At 46.0% G+C, this 19,644-nt stretch overlaps 1 protein-coding gene across 2 annotated transcripts; it reads left to right on the top strand.

Annotated features, from left to right (window-relative positions):
- Window positions 1–1,242: 1,242 nt before the first annotated feature.
- Window positions 1,243–8,738, top strand: LRRC3C (leucine rich repeat containing 3C). Of its 2 annotated transcripts, XM_050935303.1 has the most exons (3): window positions 1,243–1,610; window positions 2,859–3,104; window positions 7,178–8,738. In XM_050935303.1, the coding sequence occupies exon 3, from the start codon at window positions 7,259–7,261 to the stop codon at window positions 8,039–8,041; it is 783 nt and encodes a 260-aa protein (XP_050791260.1). In that variant the 5' UTR covers window positions 1,243–1,610; window positions 2,859–3,104; window positions 7,178–7,258; the 3' UTR covers window positions 8,042–8,738. The 2 variants fall into 2 exon arrangements, with proteins under 2 accessions (XP_050791260.1, XP_050791261.1); XM_050935304.1 differs by lacking the exon at window positions 2,859–3,104.
- The last annotated feature ends 10,906 nt before the right edge of the window (window positions 8,739–19,644 follow it).

Here is a 19,644-nt window from a genome sequence, read left to right as displayed (position 1 = left end):
TATGGATGAAAAGTGCTGCATAAGAGCTAGGTATTATTATGTAGGGCAGGGACCGTCTCTCACTGTGTGTCTCTGCAGTGCCCGGCCTACAGGTCCTCTAGGTGCTACCATAACCCAACTAATAAATAATAAATAATGGTGAGATGAGGGAACGAGGTGGAAAACCGAGAGATACAAGTTTCATGAGATGGGATGGAGTGAGTCCTTGAAGGGCCTCTAAAGCAAGGAAGGAATGTTGAACTGAAACCCCTGAAAATAAAGTCCTGGCCTTGAAGGAATAAAATACCAATATTATTTTAATTATTTATATTGCAAGAGTGGCCAGGAGCCCCAGTCACAGACCAGGACCCTGTGGTGCTGGGTGCTGAACAAACACAGAACAAGAAGACAGTCCCTGCTGCCCCCAAAGATAGATGATATGAATCTAAGGCTATGTCTACCCTACACTATAGATTTCTGCCACCGTAGCTATGTCAGTCAAGGGTATTAAAGAGGTGTGAGCAGTCCGGGTGTGTGCTCCAAATGTGGATGCAGTTATACCAGCAATACTGTGCTTTTCCCAATATAGCTTGTTTCATTCAGCGGTGGTGAAATAAACTACCAGTAAAAGCATCCACACTTACTGATATGGTAAACCTAAATATAGATTATCGGTAGGGAAACTTTTCTTTCTTTATTCTAAGAGCAGCTATATCAACACTGATATGAAGCCAGTTAAATCCACCATCCATCTTGGGTCTTTTCTGACTTCCCCACTTTAGAAAAGGTTGAAAGCAGATCTCCATAGCTGAATGGGAAAAAAGGAAGCAGACAAAGGCTGTTCTCTGCACCCTACAACAACAACTCTGATCCTCAGGGTTACTCTGGATTGCTCTTCTTACAGATCTTTTTCTTTTTTTAAAGAAATGTTTAACCTGCCTAACCCTCTGCTATCTCTGCCTCCCATCATTCAAGGAGAGGTAGCTAAAATCTCCATCTAATCCATTTGCCAGTATACAGGGGCCAGATATCTGGGCAGATCTCCGAGAAAGGGGGTGTTGAGTTGATTCTGCTAAAATGAACCTTGCAGCTACTGTCTGAGTGCTTTGCTTCTCCCAAAACTAATGGGCTTTCCCCCCTGGTTGCATGGAGACTCTCTCTCTCTCTCCAGGCGGAGTTTTCAATCCCCTGAGGACGGCTATCATTCTCTGGCGAGGAAAAATCCACTGCTTTTTCTCTCTCACACACATACAGAGTCTCAGATACGCACACCCCCAGCATCTGGGCACCCGCTTCCTTCCCTCTAGCATCTGTAGCTTTTCTTTGCCTGCGATTTCTTTATACAACGGTGCTGAGCCGAAAGGGTTATTTGTTATCGCTCCTCTTTCTTTGCACATCTGGCTGCACCTTGCAGCCCCCACCCCCTCCTCATACGCTGGAATTGAGACCTATTTCCAGCGATCAGGATCCCCCAGCCTGCAGCCTGCTTCCAGGAGGGGTACCGTGACAACAGGAGCTGCTGTGATGCCTGCTTTTGTCGAAATCGTAGCTGGTTTCTTTCTGTTTCTGTCCCTTTTTCCTCTCCAGTTCCAGGACTTTGAGTAGATGCAGAAAGATGCAACTGACGAAAGGTGAGTTAATTTCACTTAATGCGGTTAATGCAATAAGGTAAGAGATGAGGCTCGGGGGTTGCCTCAAACATGCTCAAAGCGAGAAGAAATGAGACAACATCAGATCGGTTCAGGAAAGAAGCGAGACGGCCAAATTCTGCTCTGGGTTGCACAGGTGTAAATCTGGAGTGACTTCACTAACTTCCTATTTATACTGATCAGAATCCGGCCGTGTGATCAGTCATCCGGCAGAACCTCTAAAGATCTCATTTCACGTGCTCATATCAAAGGTAAAACCAAAGAATTAGGTAGAAACCTGCTTGGCTGCTTTGACCTTCTCGGAATGGCTTTGAAAAGGAGAGGCGGCGGGAGGGGTGGGGAGGGGCAGGGGAAAGCATGTTTCAAATCAAAAGCGAAAGGTAAAAAAAGAGAAGGAAACGGGGGGGGGGAGGGAGTCTGCTGATTGATGCAAACAAATAGCTGGACTCGGGGGAGGCAAGAAGTTGTGTGCGTTAAGTTTCTATCAGCTGCTCTCTGAGTCTCAGAAATCAGATGAAATCTGAGCTTACCCAAGACAGGGGAGTTGAGTGTTGTATGTACATCAGACCCCAGGAGGTGCAGTTTTAAATCTATCCCCGGTTAACCTGCTGGCGGATTTGCTTTCTCCTCACTGCAAACAGGGAGAGGTCTTCCTCTTCTGCCCTAACTTTCACTGGGGGGGGGGATCCCCTCCATACATTGTCAGGGTTTCTTTTCCCCAGAGCTCCAAGACTCCACCACTGTATTAGGTCCGGAGCAGATCTGACGCCTCCTTCTGGTGATGGGGAAAATGGCACCGTCTTTCCCGAGCTAGAGGGCTTGAATAGTCGGGAAAGATGAGAGAGAAATTTTTCTTCTTGTCGTTTATTCGAAAGGTTGGAAACCCCCCAGATCACAGAGCTGTTGTGATTTATTCCGGCACCCATGCGTATGCTGGACACTCTCAGGACAGAAACACAATCCCTGCCCAAGAGAATGTGCAGTCTTTCTGTCTCTGTCTTCAGAGCAAACTGTGCCTTGTCAGGGTGCTGTCCCCGTCAGCTGTATAGTCCATCGATGCTCCCCACTCCCCCAGCCATGCTCCCTGCGCTGCCGTTGTGTTTTCGGTCTAACTTCACGTGGTAAGTCCCTGGAGGAGCCTCGACTTTCTGTTCCATGCACATCTAAGGAGTAATAAATACTGCTGATCATATGAGAATAGTGGGACAGTTTCTTTCTCTCTCCTGTTAGGGGGACTGTCTGCTGGCAAAGATCTGTTTCCTTGAAAGGCGGGAGATGGGGGCGGAGGACACAACTTCCCTGGTTCATCTCAGGAAATTCAAGAGCAAACTGCCTGATAAAACACATAGGGGAGTATTGTTCCACTTCTCCTGCAGAAGATTTTCTGATCTGCAAGGTGATTTCCACTGAATATCACCGGGTGGCTGCAGAAAAGCAATTTTCTTCCTGAAAGGCAGTGGAATATTAAGGCAGCAGGTATTGCAGTTATATTTGTTTTACATTATATAATATTTTCTTTCTTTCTTTCTTTCTCTTTCTTTCTTTCTCTCAGCCAGAGAAGGGTTAATGCAAAAGGGATGCAGCGTGTCTATTGCACTACCCCTTTCTGCCTGTTTTCGCGGCTCACAAGAGGTCGGGGAGGGGGTTGGCTTCATTTGAACACACTGGACAGATTGGGGATTTCAGGAATAATTCACAGGTGCACCTCACTGCTGCTGGATGTGCAGCGATACACTTTGCAACTCTCTGGAATATATTTCTTGTTTGGTCTCTGCACTCTGTCTGGCTGCAGGTATCAGGAGATAAAGGGCTCATCACCAACACAAGACAGTCAGTGTTTGGGGTTACCAGATCTCCTCTATTTTCCATATTCACTTCACATTCCCCAGCTAAAATATCCCACTGTGTGGTATCCCCTTCTTCTACCAAAGAAGGCTGGATGTGTCCCCTTCTGAGCCTGTCAATGGTCCTCTGACCACTTGAATGATGCTGAATGCTTCTGTCCCATGCAAACCTAGGGCCAAAGTTAGAGAGGAAGGATGGTGCAGTGATTCAGATGTCAGCCTAGGATTTTGAAAATCTGCATGCTCTGCCACAGACTTTCTGTGTGACCTTGGAAAGTCACTTAGCTTCTCTTGGCCTCTATTCTTCCTCTGCAGAATGCAGATAATAGCCCTGCCCTGCCTCACAGGGATGTGTTGAGACTAAATACATGAAAGATTGTGAGGTGCTGAGATACCATGGTAATGAGGGCCAAAGACGGCTCTCAGATGCTGTTGCCAGGTTGTTTGGCCAGTCCCAGAGAAGAGGGAGCTGCAGTCATATCATCAGAGACAATTAAATAGCAACTGGCTAAGTAAGAACTAATATGTCAAGAGATGAGATTTTCAATACTGGTATTTAAAAACCCCTGCTGCTGCTTCGTGGCCTCCGTCACTGCAAATAGTGCTGGTGCCTTTCTTCAGGGAAGCTGCCATTTTACAGAGGTTTCCCAGCAGGAGCCCCGTAAAGCGGCACTGCAGCCTGAGACAGGCTTTGGGAAACCCAAACCCAACCAAACAGCCTGTCCGTGGGGGATGATTATCAACATGCAGGTTTCAGATTCACATTTAAATGTATAAGCTCAGAACTGGTGTGGGGTGTGGATGGAAGATACCTACGCATTGCCAGTTGATTATTAATCACCATCTTTGCAATGAGGAGGAATTGTACATCCACATAGTGCTGTTTCCTTTAAGGTTGCAGGAATTAAAACTGGGATGAACGTTTCATTGATCATTGCTAAAAAAAAAAAAAAAAAAAAAAAAAAAAAAACACCATGCAAGCAAAAAACAATGAAGTAGCATATAGGTGAATGCAAGTGCTGAATGTCTGTCGCCTACTTTGAGATTCCTTGTGATAAGCTACTCTAGAAATGTACATTTCATAGGAGTTTAAAGCTGGGTTGACAGCCCTGGAGACTAGTCATCCTCAGAACTGGAGAAGTCCAGGCAGAGAGACTGCAAACTTCCACAGGTGGCCCCATTACTGAGCTGGTGAACTCATCATGTCTAGATAATACTTAGTCCTACCTCATTACTTTTGTCTACTTGTTTTTGCAGATCAGGTTTCCTCTTGCCATTCTACTGCTGTAATTTTTAGCAAAACCCCTGTAAAAGGCAGCCAGCTGTGGGAGCAGAAGGGCACAGATCTTGAAGGGCCTGTATCTGGAAGAGATCAACTCACCAGGCAGCCCACATCAGCTTTTTAAAGCATGCCTCACCCCTTGCCCCATTTGAACCATTCCTGGGGGACCCCACCCAGTTTTTAAATTCAGTGACTATGTGGGCACCCTTTCATGTATGTTCCTTTAATCGTGGGCTGAATCAGGCAACAGTTTCTGTGTCTCGTTTGGATTGTTAGTGCTGGTATGATATCGAAGTTGCTGTCAGGCTCAAAAATATGAGGGCTTTTTCTGTGCAGCGTGGAGGCTGGTAGATTTCACAGGGAGACCCTTATCTGCTGTATCCACTCTGGGAACATATTTGCAAGCTCTGCTCAAGCAAGTTTCCTTTTTCTGTTTTTGTTTCTCTCTTGCTGACGTTCTTCCCTTCTGGAATAAAGAGCTGGATGGAGAATGCGATTACAGCACTTTGTGGGGGCCACCCAAACTTGGTGACACAACGGGATGTATTGGCCAAAAGCCAGCCTTCTCAGTGTGTGAACCAGCTGGGTTGGGGCCAGTGGTAATCTGGAAGCTAACTTTTGCTAGGACCAGGATCAAAAGCAAATGCACCCACCAAAGTATTTGCTTATGCTTGCATCTTTCTGGAGAGATGAATGGAAATTGCTTGTTTGAGTTTGTTGGCATTAAAAACCTCAGAAAGGTCAACTGCAAGTTTCCACAGCAGGGTGATGGCAGCCCTGTAGATGAATCTTTGTACCCCCAAATCAATTTGTAAGAGACCACATAATTAAAGAGCAACAGACAAATCCTGGACAACTCTGGGGGCCAATTTTGCTTCTGTCTCAAGTATTTCTGCATTCTGCTCCCCTTGTTGTCTCTATTAAGAGAATGATTGCCTGAACACAGGATTTTGCCGCCGCTGCTTATTCCCCACCTGGAGTCCCAGGGTGAAATCCTGCCTCCCACTGACGCCAATGGTAAAACTCACATGGATTTCAGTGGGGTCAGGATTTTACTCCATCTTTGCTTCAGGCTTAATCCTATAAATTCTTTGTAGCACAGGCAGCTTGCGAAGAGGAGATGTGCATCCACTGAGCAGGAGGCTAACTCTATTTTGGTGAAGTTTTGCCACTGATTTCAATGGGAAGCATCCTAAAAACATAAGAATGGCCGTACTGGGTCAGACCAAAGATCCATCCAGCCCAGTATCCTGTCTACAGACAGTGGCCAATGCCAGGTGCCCCAGAGGAAGTGAACCTAACAGGCAATGATCAAGTGATCTCTCTCCTGCCATCCATCTCCATCCTCTGACAAACAGAGGCTAGGGACACCATTCCTTACCCATCCTGGCTAATAGCCATTAATGGACTTAACCTCCATGAATTTATCCAGTTCTCTTTTAAACCCTGTTATAGTCCTAGCCCTCACAACCTCCTCAGGCAAGGAGTTCCACAAGTTGTGCCCCTATGAGCATATGCATTCAGTCATCATGCAGTGCAGTGCAAAGCACGATACATGTAGGTTCACTAGACTCAGCAGGGGGTGTGCTGGGGGAGCAGACACTGGGCATGCCCTGGGCAATGATGCCGAGCCTTCATCCATATTATGGAAATGAGAAATGAAATACCCATTTTTTGGCCATAACTGGTGCTCTTCCTAGGGCCAGGAAGGGAGGTGAACAGCCCTGATTCTCCTGCCTCTCTCTGCTCCCAGCATCACTGTCATTTCCACAGCAACCTGTTAGGATGTCCCAGTTCTCTGGATAGTGCATGGGACTAGGAGAGCAAGAAGACCTTAGCTTCTAGACTCAGCTCTGTCACTAATCTGCCTTTTGTGGGCCAGGACTGTCTTTTTGCTGTATGTTTGTACAATGCCTAGTACAACGGGGTCTGGACCAGTGACTGAGGCTGCTCAGCACCACGGTAATACACACAAATAATAATAAATATGATCTTGGGCAAATTGTGTCACTTCTCTGTGCTTCTGTGAGATGGGGATGTTGATACCTGGCTTCCTTTTGTGATGCTATCTGAGATCTTCAGACAGAAGTTGCTGGGTGTGGCTGTTATTCAGGTAAAGTGCTTGGAAATGCTGACCACAGAGCCAGGTTTGAGAGCCATTGCCCTACAATACATGCACATGCTACTTTTTCAGTGGCTTGAGTTCTGGGCCTGGATACTTCTGATGTGTCCAGGACAGATCTCCATGTCGGAAGCCATAATTCATCTGTTGTGTAACAGGAAGGGGTGGTTGGGTATTACAGCGGTGGGTGCTGTTATGAGACACCAGATGGAGAGAATAAAGGACTGGGATCACATAAACGCCACACTGTTTCTCCCTGTCTAGCATGTTTTATATCTTCCCCTTGCTATCTCTTACTCAGATACGATGAATCCGGCGGCCTGCTTGAGAAAGAGAGACAGCTGATAAGCAAGTGGCCACATGATTATGCAGACACCCCACCATGCCTCTAGTAGACTGGTTCCTCCGCCACTCGGTTACCATGTGGCTGCTTCTCCAGAGCTTTGTTCTGATGACCTTTTGTTTCCATTCGGCCACTACCTTTTCCAAGGGCTGCTACCACGCAGAAGAGGGCGGTTACAAAACCTTCCGGTGCAGCAACGCTCAGCTCACAGAGGTCCCTAAGGACATACCCAACGACACTAACAAACTCTACCTGGATTTCAACCAGATTGCCTTCCTCCCCGTTGACGCCTTTCGGAACTTGCCAGTTCTGCTGGAGCTGGATCTGTCTCACAATGCCATCGTCAGGATTGAGAGTGGGGCTTTCCGGGGCTTGTCGGAGCACTTGCATTCCCTGGATTTGTCCTCAAACAAGCTGGTGTCAGTCAATACGGATGTCTTTAGCAATCTGAAGGCCAAGGTCAATCTCTCCAGCAACCCTTGGCTGTGCGACTGCAGGCTCCAGGAGCTGATCAGGACAGTGGACCTGGTTGCTGGGTCCTCTGGGAGCATCGTCTGCGACTCCTCTGCTAAGGAGGAGCATGTTGGCAAGCCCTTCCTGCAAGTGGTCACAGACATGGACTTCTGCAGCGTTTACAAAAAGACCACGGACATAGCCATGCTGGTCACCATGTTCGGCTGGTTCGCCATGGTGATCTCCTACCTGGTCTATTATGTCCGGCAGAACCAAGAAGATGCCCGTCGGCACCTTGAGTACCTGAAGTCCTTGCCCAGCAAGCAGAGGAGGTCAGAAGAGTCCTCCACCATTAGCACTGTGGTGTGACTGAAAAACCGCTCCCTCCTGCCCCAACCCCAGGAAATGTAGAACCCCTGGGGAAGTTTGTGGAAAGACCCCTGATGAGTTTCATGGGTATTCAATCAGCTCCACAGACACACAAAGGCTGAAGAGGCTTTTAGTTAACAACAATAACAACCAAATTAGTTTTTCTCTTTAGAAATCAAAGAGACGATTTCAGGAGACCCAGACCTGCGTGTTCAGAATAAAACAGGAGCAAGGAAGGCTTGAGCTCTATGCACAATTCTGCAGAACAAGAGCCAACTGGGCTGTGATCTAGAGCAATTAGCGAGGGCTCAGCAGCACCACGAGGGATTTGGGCATCTGTTTATTGTGTTGAATAACAGAGGGAAAAGAAAAGAAACGAAACCCAGTGTATCTCCTCAAGCATACAGTAATTACTCAGATGATTCCCCTTGCAGACATTAAACAATTTTAAAAGAATTTTATATACTTTACAGGAATCCATTAAGGTGTTAAAAAAAATCAGTGGTTCAGACAGTGGGTCTCCTACTTTCCCAGTGGATACTGGTCATGGCCAGAAGGCATTGCCTTGAAGTGGGGAGATTCCTCACAATCTTGTATCTAACTGCCTCCAGAAGAGAGAACTTTGGTCATCATGTTTACTTTAGAACTCACAAGTTTGTCGACCTATCACTGTGACATGTTGGGAGAAAAAAGGATATGGTGGGTTAGAGTGAAGCCACAATTAAGTTTCTCTTTCTTTCTCTCTTTCTTTTTTTCTTTCTTTCTTCTGTTGGCAAGTGGCCTCATCCCTCACACTCACCAAAAAAAATAACATCCCTTCTCTATGTTTCCAGTATTGGGGCATAGAATCCCCCCAGTCCCATGTTGAGAAACAATATTTGAATACCTAATAATTAGAGAGGGGCCTGATCCACTAAATTTTGGAACTTGATTGGACTATCTCCAAGATTTGGGGTGTGTGTGTTTGGATCAGAGGTTTGGGATGGCCTTTGATGGAGGACAGCTGCAAAGTTTGAATCAAGATTCAGCTGCTGTTTAAAGAAAGAAAAGCCAACTGGAACCAGAATCTTAAAATTTAACAGCTGGATCTACCTCTGGCCCAGGAGGAAAAGGCTGTAAAGCTGTTTTGTTTTGTTGCATCCAGTCTAAATGGACTAAGGGTAAATTGCCTTAATCTGTCAAGGTCATGAACCAAAGTTCTTTGAGCTCAATCTTTGCTTTGATGTGAGTGGGTTTTGGATCAGGCCTCAAGTCTCTCTTCTTGCTTGTGTAGTTCTGACAGCAACCAACCATTATATTATATTACTATTAACGAAGACCCTACTGCAGCAGAACCTGGATTCAGATCCTAATGATGAACTGAACTCTCACAACATTTTGGGGGGGTGTAGATGTTGGGTCTAGGTTCAGGCCCCTCCCTGACAAGCATGAGACCAAATTTTCCTGAATCATCAAAAAGAAAATTTGAGTACTAGGGGAAGGGGAAGTTGGTGAAATCTCCAAATGATCTGAAAGAGATTTAGATGTGGGAAGCAGCAAAAGTTCACTTGGTGCTCGTGAGAAAATCTGATGTCCCATGCACAAATGCCTTCAGAGCTGCTCAGATATATTCAGAAGTGCCTACTTTCCAAACATCCGCAGGGCTCCTGCATCACGCACAAACACCTTTTGACTCTGTCTGATGCCACTTTTGTGCATTGACAATAAAGATCGTTTAACAAGTTTTCCCTTTACAAACCTATCTGATGTGCTGGAAAATGGAAGGCTGAAAGCAGCTAATTCAATGACCTGGGTCATCCAGATGTCCATATTAAAACCAAATGTGAATTAATGAACTGCATATTTCCCCCCCCCCCCCGCCATCAACCCCAAGTACCCCTGACATCTATGCTCTGTAACAAAAGCCCAGTAGAATTGTGATCTTCTGGGATGCCAGGTTTAAAACATGGTGGTCAGAGCATGCTCACCGTGTGGGATTATGTCTTGATAACATCTGACCAAATGATATGCTTAAATAGACTGTTCATTTTCTTACTTTATATGAGAATAAAGTTGACTTTTACTTTGGAGTTTGTGTCACTCATCTGAACGGTATGAAATGTTGCTCTCATGGCAATTATTCCACCTGACCGGCTAGGCCAGGATTGGAGCTAGGCATTTCAATGCTTTCGGTGCAGTGTAGACATAGTGCTGGGATCATCCCTAAAGGAGAACACTTTCCCACTCCCACAAAAGCTGCCCTGGATGGGGAGGAAGGTTGTGGGCTGGAGCTACCCCTAAAAAGTCAGCGCCCTCGGTAGCTGCCTAAGTGGTTTGACCCTTATTTAGCAGAGAAGGAAAGAATAAGAACCCATGGCTGGAAGCAGAAGCCAGACACATTGAAATGAGAAATAAGACAAATTTGGAACAAACTCTCAAGGGAAGTGGTGGATTCTCCATCTCTTGAAAGTCTTCAAATCAAGACCAGATGCCTTTCTGGAAGATGTTTAGCCAAACATAAGTTGTTGGGCTCAATACAGTGTAACTGGGTGAAACTCTGTAGCCTGTGTTATATAGGCTGTCAGACTAAGTGATCTAATGGTACCTTCTGGCCTTAAATTCTATGAATTTGTGCATCTTACATCCAGTCCTGGTCTCAGCACTTTATCCCTATCAGGACAAAAGCAAAAGGTTCTTATGTTTTAACATCAGTATCACAGTTTTGGTGGCCGGATGTCATTCCACTACCAACCCTTGAGAGCAAGACATGGTGATGGTGCCGTTTACAATTGTGATTTCCAGGAAAGACAAGGCAAGATTTGTTCAATTTGCTTTTGTTGCTATTTCTGTTTTAAAGGAAAAAATGAAAATCTGCCTCGGGATGGAAGGAGATGTGGAAGTATGATCTGATATGGCAACTCCTACATTCCTTGGAGCTTCTCTTCCCAGGGGCACTAGCTAACCCCATCCACTTCCCAAGAGGCATTAAAATCCAGTGCAGGATTTGCATGTGGCTGGTGAAAAATCCCAGTGAGCAAGTCATGCTCTCATGTCAGACGCTGAAAGGGAATTCCCTCTGTCAGTTCATCCATTTGACATAAATAGTAGAGGAAGTTGGACTGGATTTTTTTAAGTCTTCATGAAATCCGGTCTGGTTAGAGCCCCTGGGAAGACAAAATCCTGAACTGGATTTCTTTGCCTGCCTGGAACGTACTAGGTACTTCCCCTATATAGAAAGCTGGGGCAGGAAGCTCTAAGCATCCCTTGAAGTTGTTTACTGCCTATGTTTGCAATAACAAATGAGTCACTGATTTTTCCGTGATCTGGTGACCTGATGATGGAGATAAGTGGAAACCTTTTCAATTACCTGGTGGTGTGTATGCCAGAGCTGACTTTGTGACTTTAGAATTCACAGCTAATTGGCATCTTTATGAAGTGCCACACCTGCTGCTTTGGAGGCATTGTTGACAAAAGAAGGAAAAAAGATGAACAAGGCTACTAAAAGGCCCCGTAGAGATCACAATGATTAACACACCCACAGAATTTCAGGGAGGCTGAATAACAGTCATTGCTTTTGCCTTATCTTTTTATACACCACTATACCTTTTGCGACACCAAAGTCAAGGGCAACGCCATTTATTTGTATATTGACATCATTTTAAGTACCACATATAAAATACATCAAATTATATTTGCTTGCTCTTCTATCTTCCTTGGGAGGGCTGAAAAAGAGCTCTGTAGACCATTGTGCAGAATACATTTCCCTCTAGAGTGTTTATACCCTTCCAGTAGCTATAGACATTTGCCATGTTTCCCCACCATTTAGCTGTCGTTTAGACAAGTCATAACTTCCTAACTTTCTAAATCTTTCCTCATTCAACTTTCCTGATCATTTCTGGAGCTCTTCTCTGAACTCCTTCCATTTTTTTTGGTCAAATGTTCTGTTTGGCACTGAAGCTCGCTGGCTGAATACAAGATTCCAGGAACTTTCCCATTCAGAAGTGACCCTGTGAATTAATGCTGCTGTAGACGATAGTGTTTTGGGTGTGTGGGATAAACAGTAAGGATAGAGTGGAAGCTGAGAAGAACCTGTTAGTGTTTAGAGGGTGCTTAGTAGCATTGGTACATGCCCAGTGGTTATTCCGTAGCCTAGGCTTTACAGTGCAAGCTGATAGCCTGCTGTGGGAACCGAGGAAGGAGATTCCCCCCCCAACGCATAATGGCCAGAACCCAAGTCAATAGGAGTCTTCATCTGCTTCAACAACCTTTGGATCCAGCCCAACTGACCTGGTGTATTTTGGGCCTGAAGAACTGTAATGCAAAATACTGGCCCATGAGTATGTCTACACAACAATAAAAAACCCTCCAAAACAACCCCGAGTCTCAGAGCCTGGGTTTGAGCAGGCAATGCTCTGTCCCTGTTCTTAGATACCTCAGAGACTGCTCAGACACACTTTCTTTTAGAGTTCAGTTTGTATTTTATTCCAAACCCTTCTACCACCACCAGTATAATGCAACATCACAGTTTTACATCCATGCATCTTTCACCCCCTCTTTACTAGGGCCCAGGTGGAAAAAAGATCTCCCTAGGGAAGCTTTTCCATTCTAGAGTCAGCTAGCCCTGTCCTCCCCCAAAATGCTGCCTTCCTGGTATTTATCAGGTTAGCCAGCTGAGGATTAATTAGTTTATTACCTCCCCATCCTCTCCTTCTGATTACCTAATTATTCAATCAGCCCTCACTGGGGGAACTAATTGAGGCTACCCTGATCAGAGGGCAAGCCCACCTGTCAGGTCTCAGCACTCTGCCACACCAGGTTAACTGACTTGGGCTCCTAGGGCTCATGTTACAAGGCTAAAAAGAGCAGTGTAGACTTGCACTTTACTGGGGCTGGGATCTGAAAGCCAGTGAGTGGGCTGGGTCTCAGAGCCCAGCTGCAGTCTGAGCATGGGAATGACTATGCTGCAATTTTTAGCCTCAAAGAGCAAACCGGAGTCAGTTGTCCTAGGCTTGACAACTCGCTTCTGTGGGTTTTTTTTTCTTCAGTGTAGACTTACCATATACAGACAGCAGCATTCTCAGTCCCTGCCAGACCTTTGGAAGATGGAGGCCCAAATTCGGAAGATCTGTCCATATTTTAATAAACCCTCCTTCCATTAATTTAATTTAAAACTAGCAGCCAGAACCCATCCCTGAAGAGATCTAAGGAAGTGCTAAGCTGGTATTGTTAAAGCAGCCACATGTTCTATACAATATTATTTTGATTAGCTGGCAAACTAAGACATTTTGCTACATGTCCTTGAGAACCAGGGTAAAAGAGAGTGGTGTTTAAATACTATTTTTTTAAAGTGTTGACCAGCTGGGCAAGTACAGAAGCAGAAAGGAAATAAAAGAGGAAGTGGCCCAAAGAAAGAGGACTAGGCAAGGACATGTATCCAAATGTGAGTGTGTAGTCAGGTTCTGTGTGAGAGGGTCTCTGAGTGTATATGCATGGGTACTGTATTTATGTCTGGGTCTCCTGAAGTGTGTGCATATGTATTGGTTTCTTGTGTGTGTATGTTGGTGTTGTGGATACATGTGTGTTCATGTAAAAGCATGTCCATTGACTCTTTGTGTATGTCTATATGAAATGTATACATCGGTTCTCTGATCACATCCCTGTGTATACTGGTATTAAGGGTGGTACTGTCTGCATTGCTTCTGTTTGCATCTCCATGTCCATCTTGTGTAATGCAAGAGGTCAGACTAGTTGATCATGATGGTACCCTCTGGCTTTTGACTCTCTGTAGGCGTTGGGGTTGTACATGCAGAACAAGGCTTCCCTGTGAGCAGAGAGAGGCTTTCTTTGTCTCTACAGCCAGACTGAGCAAGAGGCAGACAGCGATGGTGGCGATTGCAAGTCCTCTCTTGGAAAACATTGCCTCTGTCTGTTTCCAATGCCTCTCACAAAGCTGATAACATAACTTTAACATCATAGGCAGGAAAAGCTGGTTAGTTTCCTTTGGGGTTATCCTCATGACATTTAGAGAATGCAAACACCCCTATCCTTCATGCTGGTGGAGCCCTGCTCCCTGGCCCAAAAACCCTACCTACCCTACTTTTCTGGATCATTGTTGGCATTCTGCTTTCTGTTAAGCGGATGGAGCTTTTAGAAATAAGATCCCTTAATCCCAGGTTGTCACCTAGTGGTAACCCTGCCTTAGCTTTGAATTAATGAACACACAGCAGTTAAGTTTCTGTAGACAGGAGACCATGCACAGGATCAGAATAATTCAGGTCACTTAGAGATTTGAAATTAGATAGGCAGCTCGTGCAGAAGCAGGGGATGGGAAGGTGAGCCAGCCCGCTCAGCAGCATCAAATCCTTGCGGGGGCCATTTAGGGAACTTGGGTTAAAAAATACACTGTCTGGGGATTTGTCCTGCTTTGAGCAGGGGGTTGGACTAGATGATCTTCTGAGGTCCCTTCCAATCCTGATATTCTATGACTGCATCTGATTGGTATACAAAGGATGGAAAAGGAAAATGGGGCAGATTTTTAAAGGTATGTAGATAGCCATATAATGGGACATTCAAAGCTCCTAGCTGCCTAATTCACATTGCAATCAATGGGAGTTAGGCACTGACATGCTTTTGAAAATCCCACTAGGCATCAAATTTAAAAATCTCACTCAATGGGCCTAATTGAATCATATTGGGCTGCAACTCTGCTACCCCCATCAAAGGCTGCAGAGAAGTCAGCAGGCGGCAGGAGAAATTGCATCATGTGAAAGAACTGTTCTTCCAGGCTCAGTTGCGTGACTGCTTCCTTTATTTGGACACTTGTCATCTGAGAACCCTCCCTGCTCTGTCGGAGCTCTGGAGAGGGAATTTTGCAGAAGAATCTGCAGAACAGCACCATAACCAAAGACACTCACTGGTCCATTTCTTAATAAGTTAATTTTCCTTTAACTTTCCATCTATATCTATCTATCTATCTATTGACCAGTTTCAATTCATTGTTCTTGGTTGCAACCCCTTCTCCTCCTCCTAGCACTCTAAACAATTCCCCTTTCCCCTTATGGCCTACACCTTTCATATACTCACATATAGTCATAACATGCCCCTTTGGTAGCTCTTTGTCTGAGCAATCCATATTTTATCTTGTTTCTGTTTGATAAGCATTGATTTTTTAAAATTTTTTATTTTTGCTACAGAGCAGCAGTAGAACAAAGCAGGGGCATAGTTCAGAGGCCCCTTGGAGGAAAAGATAAGTAGCTAATAAACTGTTGTCTTTACATTACAGGAAAACTTTCATCTCAAGGCCTATTTTGCAAACATTAATTCTCATGAAATGTGCTTTATAGCCTGCTAAACCCAGGGTTGTGAGTTCAGTCCTTGAGGGGGCTATTTAGGGCAAAAAGCTGGGGATTGGTCCTGCTTTGAGCAGGGGTTTTGTCATAAACAGATGGCTAAGGGTTAATGTCTCTTTCACCTGGAAAGGGGTAACAAACAACACCCAACCAGAGGACCAATCAGGAAACAACACTTTTTCAAATCTGGGTGGAGGGAAGTTTTGAGTGTGAGTCCTTTGTTCTTGGTCTGTTCTTTTCTCGGCTCTGAGAGTGATTTTTCTATCTCCAGGCTTTCTAATCTTCTGTTTCCAAGTTGTAAGTACAAGGATAGTAAGACAATAAGTTTATATTGTTTTGTTGTATTTACATGTGTGTAGTTGCTGGAATGTGTTAAATTGTATTCTTTTTGGATAAGGCTGTTTATTCATTTTTTTTCCTTTAAGCAATTGACCCTGTATATTGTCACCTTAATACAGAGACCATTTTATGTCCTTTTTCTTTCTTTTTATATAAAGCTTTCTTTTTAAGACCTGTTTGAGTGTTTTTCACTGGTTAAGGCTAAGAAACGAAGGGGGGGGGGAAGTCTCTTTGTGTTAGATTTACTAAGCCTGACTTTGCATACCCTCTGGGTGAGGGGGGAGAGATGTTAGATCTCTCGGTACTTGTGTTTCAAGGACTTGAAGCAGGGAGGGTGGAATCCCTTTGTTTAGATTCATGGAGCTTGAATCTATATATCTCTCCAGGAACCCAGGGAGGCAACGCCTGGAGGGGAAGAGGGAGAAGGGAAGTGGGTTATTTCCCTTTGTGGTGAGACTCAAGGAATCTGGGTCTTGGGGTCCCCTGGGAAGGTTTTGGGGCGACCACAGTGAGATAGGCACTGTATAATTCCTGGCTGGTGGCAGCAATTACCAGGTCCAAGCTGGTAACTAAGATTGGAGGTTTTCATGCTAACACCCATATTTTGGATGCTAAGGTCCAGATCTGGGAAGAAATGTTATGACGGGGTTGGACTAGATGACTTCCTGAGGTCCCTTCTAACCCCCTGATAGTCTATGAAGAGGGCAGGGATAGGGGAAAATGTCACTTCCCCCTCTCTAACAACAGAAGAAGCTAGGGTAAGTCAGAGGGCTTCCCTATCACCATCCCAACCCCCCTGTTGTTCAGTTGGTAACGTCAATATTTTTTCTAAAGGGGTGGGAAGAAGATTCCCTGGTAAATGACTTGGAACTAAGGTTAGGGGTTTGGTACAGGAGTGGGTGGGTGAGATTCTGTGGCCTGCATTGTGCAGGAGATCAGACTGGATGATCATAATGGTCCCTTCTGACCTTAAAGTCTGTGAGTCTATAACACTCGTAAACTAAAGCCGAGACTTGTCCAGGAGACCCATCAATTGCACAGCCAGTAAAAGAACACAGGAGTCCCGGTGCACAGTTCCATGCTCTACTCACTAGATCATATCGTCAGAGGTGAAAGTAAGCTGGTCCGGTCCGGTACGGCGTCCCAGCAAGAGCCAGTATGCCGTGCTGGACCACACCAGCTTCCGCAGTGGGGATTTAAAGGGCTCTGGGCTCCCCGCTGCAGCGGTCAGCCCAGAGCCCTTTGAATCCCACCCATAGCTCCAGCGGCCAGGCTGGGGCTGGATTTAAAGGGCTCAGAGCTCCCCCGGCTGTGGGCAGCCCAGAGCCCTTTAAATCCCGCCTACGGCTCCAGCAGCTGGAGTTGCGGTGGGGATTTAAAGGGTCCAGAGCTCCGCAGCAGCCGGAGCCCCAGGCTCTTTAATTTGCCCCTGTGCCCTGGGGGCTCCCAGCCACCTCTGCAGCTGGAAGCCTTGGGTTGATTTAAAGGCCCTGGGGCTCCCAGCCACAGCTGGTGTCCCAGGCCTTTAAATCTTGAGAGGCCCCGCCTCTTCCAGTTGAGGCCACGCCCCCTCAGGACTCCTAAGTCCTCTAAGTTACTTTCACCCCTGCATATTGTTCTGTGCACCAAAGCATAACCAATTTGTCAGATTTAGTACCGAAGGATGCACAAGGCCAGCAGCCAGGCTAAAGAACAGACATTGTACCACTGTACGCGCTCCCTCCCTCCCTGGGCTTTCATAATTTGGAGGTGTCATCTACACATGGGAGGAAAACTTCTTTCCTGACTCCTGCAGTGACCCAGTGCAGGGCTGGAAAGACCTTTGGCTGCCAGTGTCATGGAGTGTGTGGGGAGACTAGGCCCTGCACCCTGGCTTCCCGCAATTCACCATGACTCTCAGCCAGCCAGTAAAACAGAAGGTTTATTTAGACGACAGGAACACAGTCCAAGACAGGTCTCGCCAGTACAGACAACAGGACCCCCTTTAGTTAGGTCCATCTGGGGGCCCCAGGGAGGCCATGGCATCGTTGGGAAGCCCAAGCCCTGCTGGGGAACTGGTCTCCATTTCCCTGCCAGCTCCAAACTGAAACTCCCTCCAGCCGACTCACTCAGCCTCCCCCCAGCTCCTCCCCCCGCCTTTGTGTCCTTTGTCCAGTTTCCTGGGCAGAGGTGTTCCCTGGCCTCCAACTCCCCTCCTGGGTTCTCATGTTACATGCTCAGGTATCCTCCCTTCCCCAAAGGCAGTCCCAGCAAAACTTCTCTGCAACCTTCCCAATACTCCCCACTCAATATTCAAATACACATCAAGAACAGTCCCACTTTGTCACAGCCAGTAATGGGCAAGCATCTTAAGCTAACACAGGGCATTATACTAGAGCTTATAGTAGAAGAAGGTATTGTTGCTGGTGGCAGATCCATTGTCATCTCTACTGCAGTTTGCAGGTGACCTTTCCTGGTCCCACAAAGGGTAAAACTCATGACTTTATGTGGAAGAACAGCTCCCATTCATGGGAAATTAGCCTCCTTTATCACATGGCTTGCTCCAGACACAACCATGACGTGACTTGTTTTGACGGCTGCACTCCTGCAGATGATACACTGCCAGACAGATGGTGGGTGTTTCCCTTTTTGTCTACACAAGTTATCTTTCAGGCACTTTCCTCTGACCTTTTTGGGATCAGATGTGGAAGGAGGGGGATGTGTGTATATGAAGGCACCCAAGTGCCATCACTGGCCTGTCCCACTTGGTGCTTATGGAGATGGAGGTTTAGAGAGGAAAAGTCTATGAGCCCCTACTTCTCCCTCTTTGGGTCTTTTGGCACCCATAGCAATGGATGGCACAGAATCTTGGACCAACAAACTATTTGCTGGGTAATTAGCTTTGAAACAACAGGCTCATGGTCAGACACCATGGACTCTGCACAAGTGAATTCTCTGTTGGAATTTGCTAGCTAACAACCAGTTTAATTAAGGGTATGTCTACACTACGAAATTAGGTTGATTTTATAGAAGTTGATTTTTATACAGTCAATTGCATATGTCCACACTAAGTGCATTAAGTTGGTGGAGTGCGTCCTCACTCCTGTGGCTCGCATCGACTTACGGAGCAGTGCATTGTGGGTAGCTATCCCACAGTTCCCACAGTCTCCACCCCCCTTTGGAATTCTGGGTTACGCTCCCAATGCCTGATGGGGCAAAAACATTGTCGCGGGTGGTTTTGGGTACATGTCATCAGTCACTCCTCCCTCCATGAAAGCAATGGCAGACAATTGTTTTACACCAGACACCAGGGTGATTAGAAGAGCACAGCATGGCATGCTGCACATCAGAGAGGCTTTGAAAACCAGTTTCATGACTGGCCAGGCTTTGGTGTGACAGCTGGGTGTGTTTCTCCTTGATGCAAACCTGCCTCCTTTCTTGATTTTAATTCCCTGTAAGTCAACCCCCTCCCCCCTTCGAAATAAAGTAACTAAGCTGTGCCCTATCAGTGCAGGAGGGCTGCATGAGCTCTGAAAACATGTAATTGCAATTGCGTTTTTTTTTACTTCTAATCTGTGATAACCTCAGAGACGAAGATGATAGGGGGAGCGTAGAAACATTCTACGCTCTACGATTCTGGGGGCACTGCATGGTCACCTTTGCAGCTGAGTTCGCCATGCTAAACAAACAGGAAATGAAATTCAAAGATTCCCAGATCTTTTCCTGTGTACCTGGCTAGTGCATCAGAGCAGTCACAACGGGGCACTCTGGGATAGCTCCCGGAGGCCAATACCATCGATTTGCATACGCACTACCCCAAATTCAACCCAGCAAAGTCAATTTTAGCATTACTCCCCTCACCGGGGAGGAGTACAGAAATCTATTTTAAGAGCCCTTTAGGTCGACGTAACGCGGTTGGTTGTGTGGACGCATTTTTAAATCGACCTAACGCGGCTA

The sequence above is a fragment of the Gopherus flavomarginatus genome, chromosome 25 (assembly GCF_025201925.1).
Source record: "Gopherus flavomarginatus isolate rGopFla2 chromosome 25, rGopFla2.mat.asm, whole genome shotgun sequence".
In the NCBI taxonomy this organism is placed as follows: Eukaryota; Metazoa; Chordata; order Testudines; family Testudinidae; genus Gopherus; species Gopherus flavomarginatus.
This window is presented reverse-complemented; position numbering and strand designations above follow the sequence as displayed.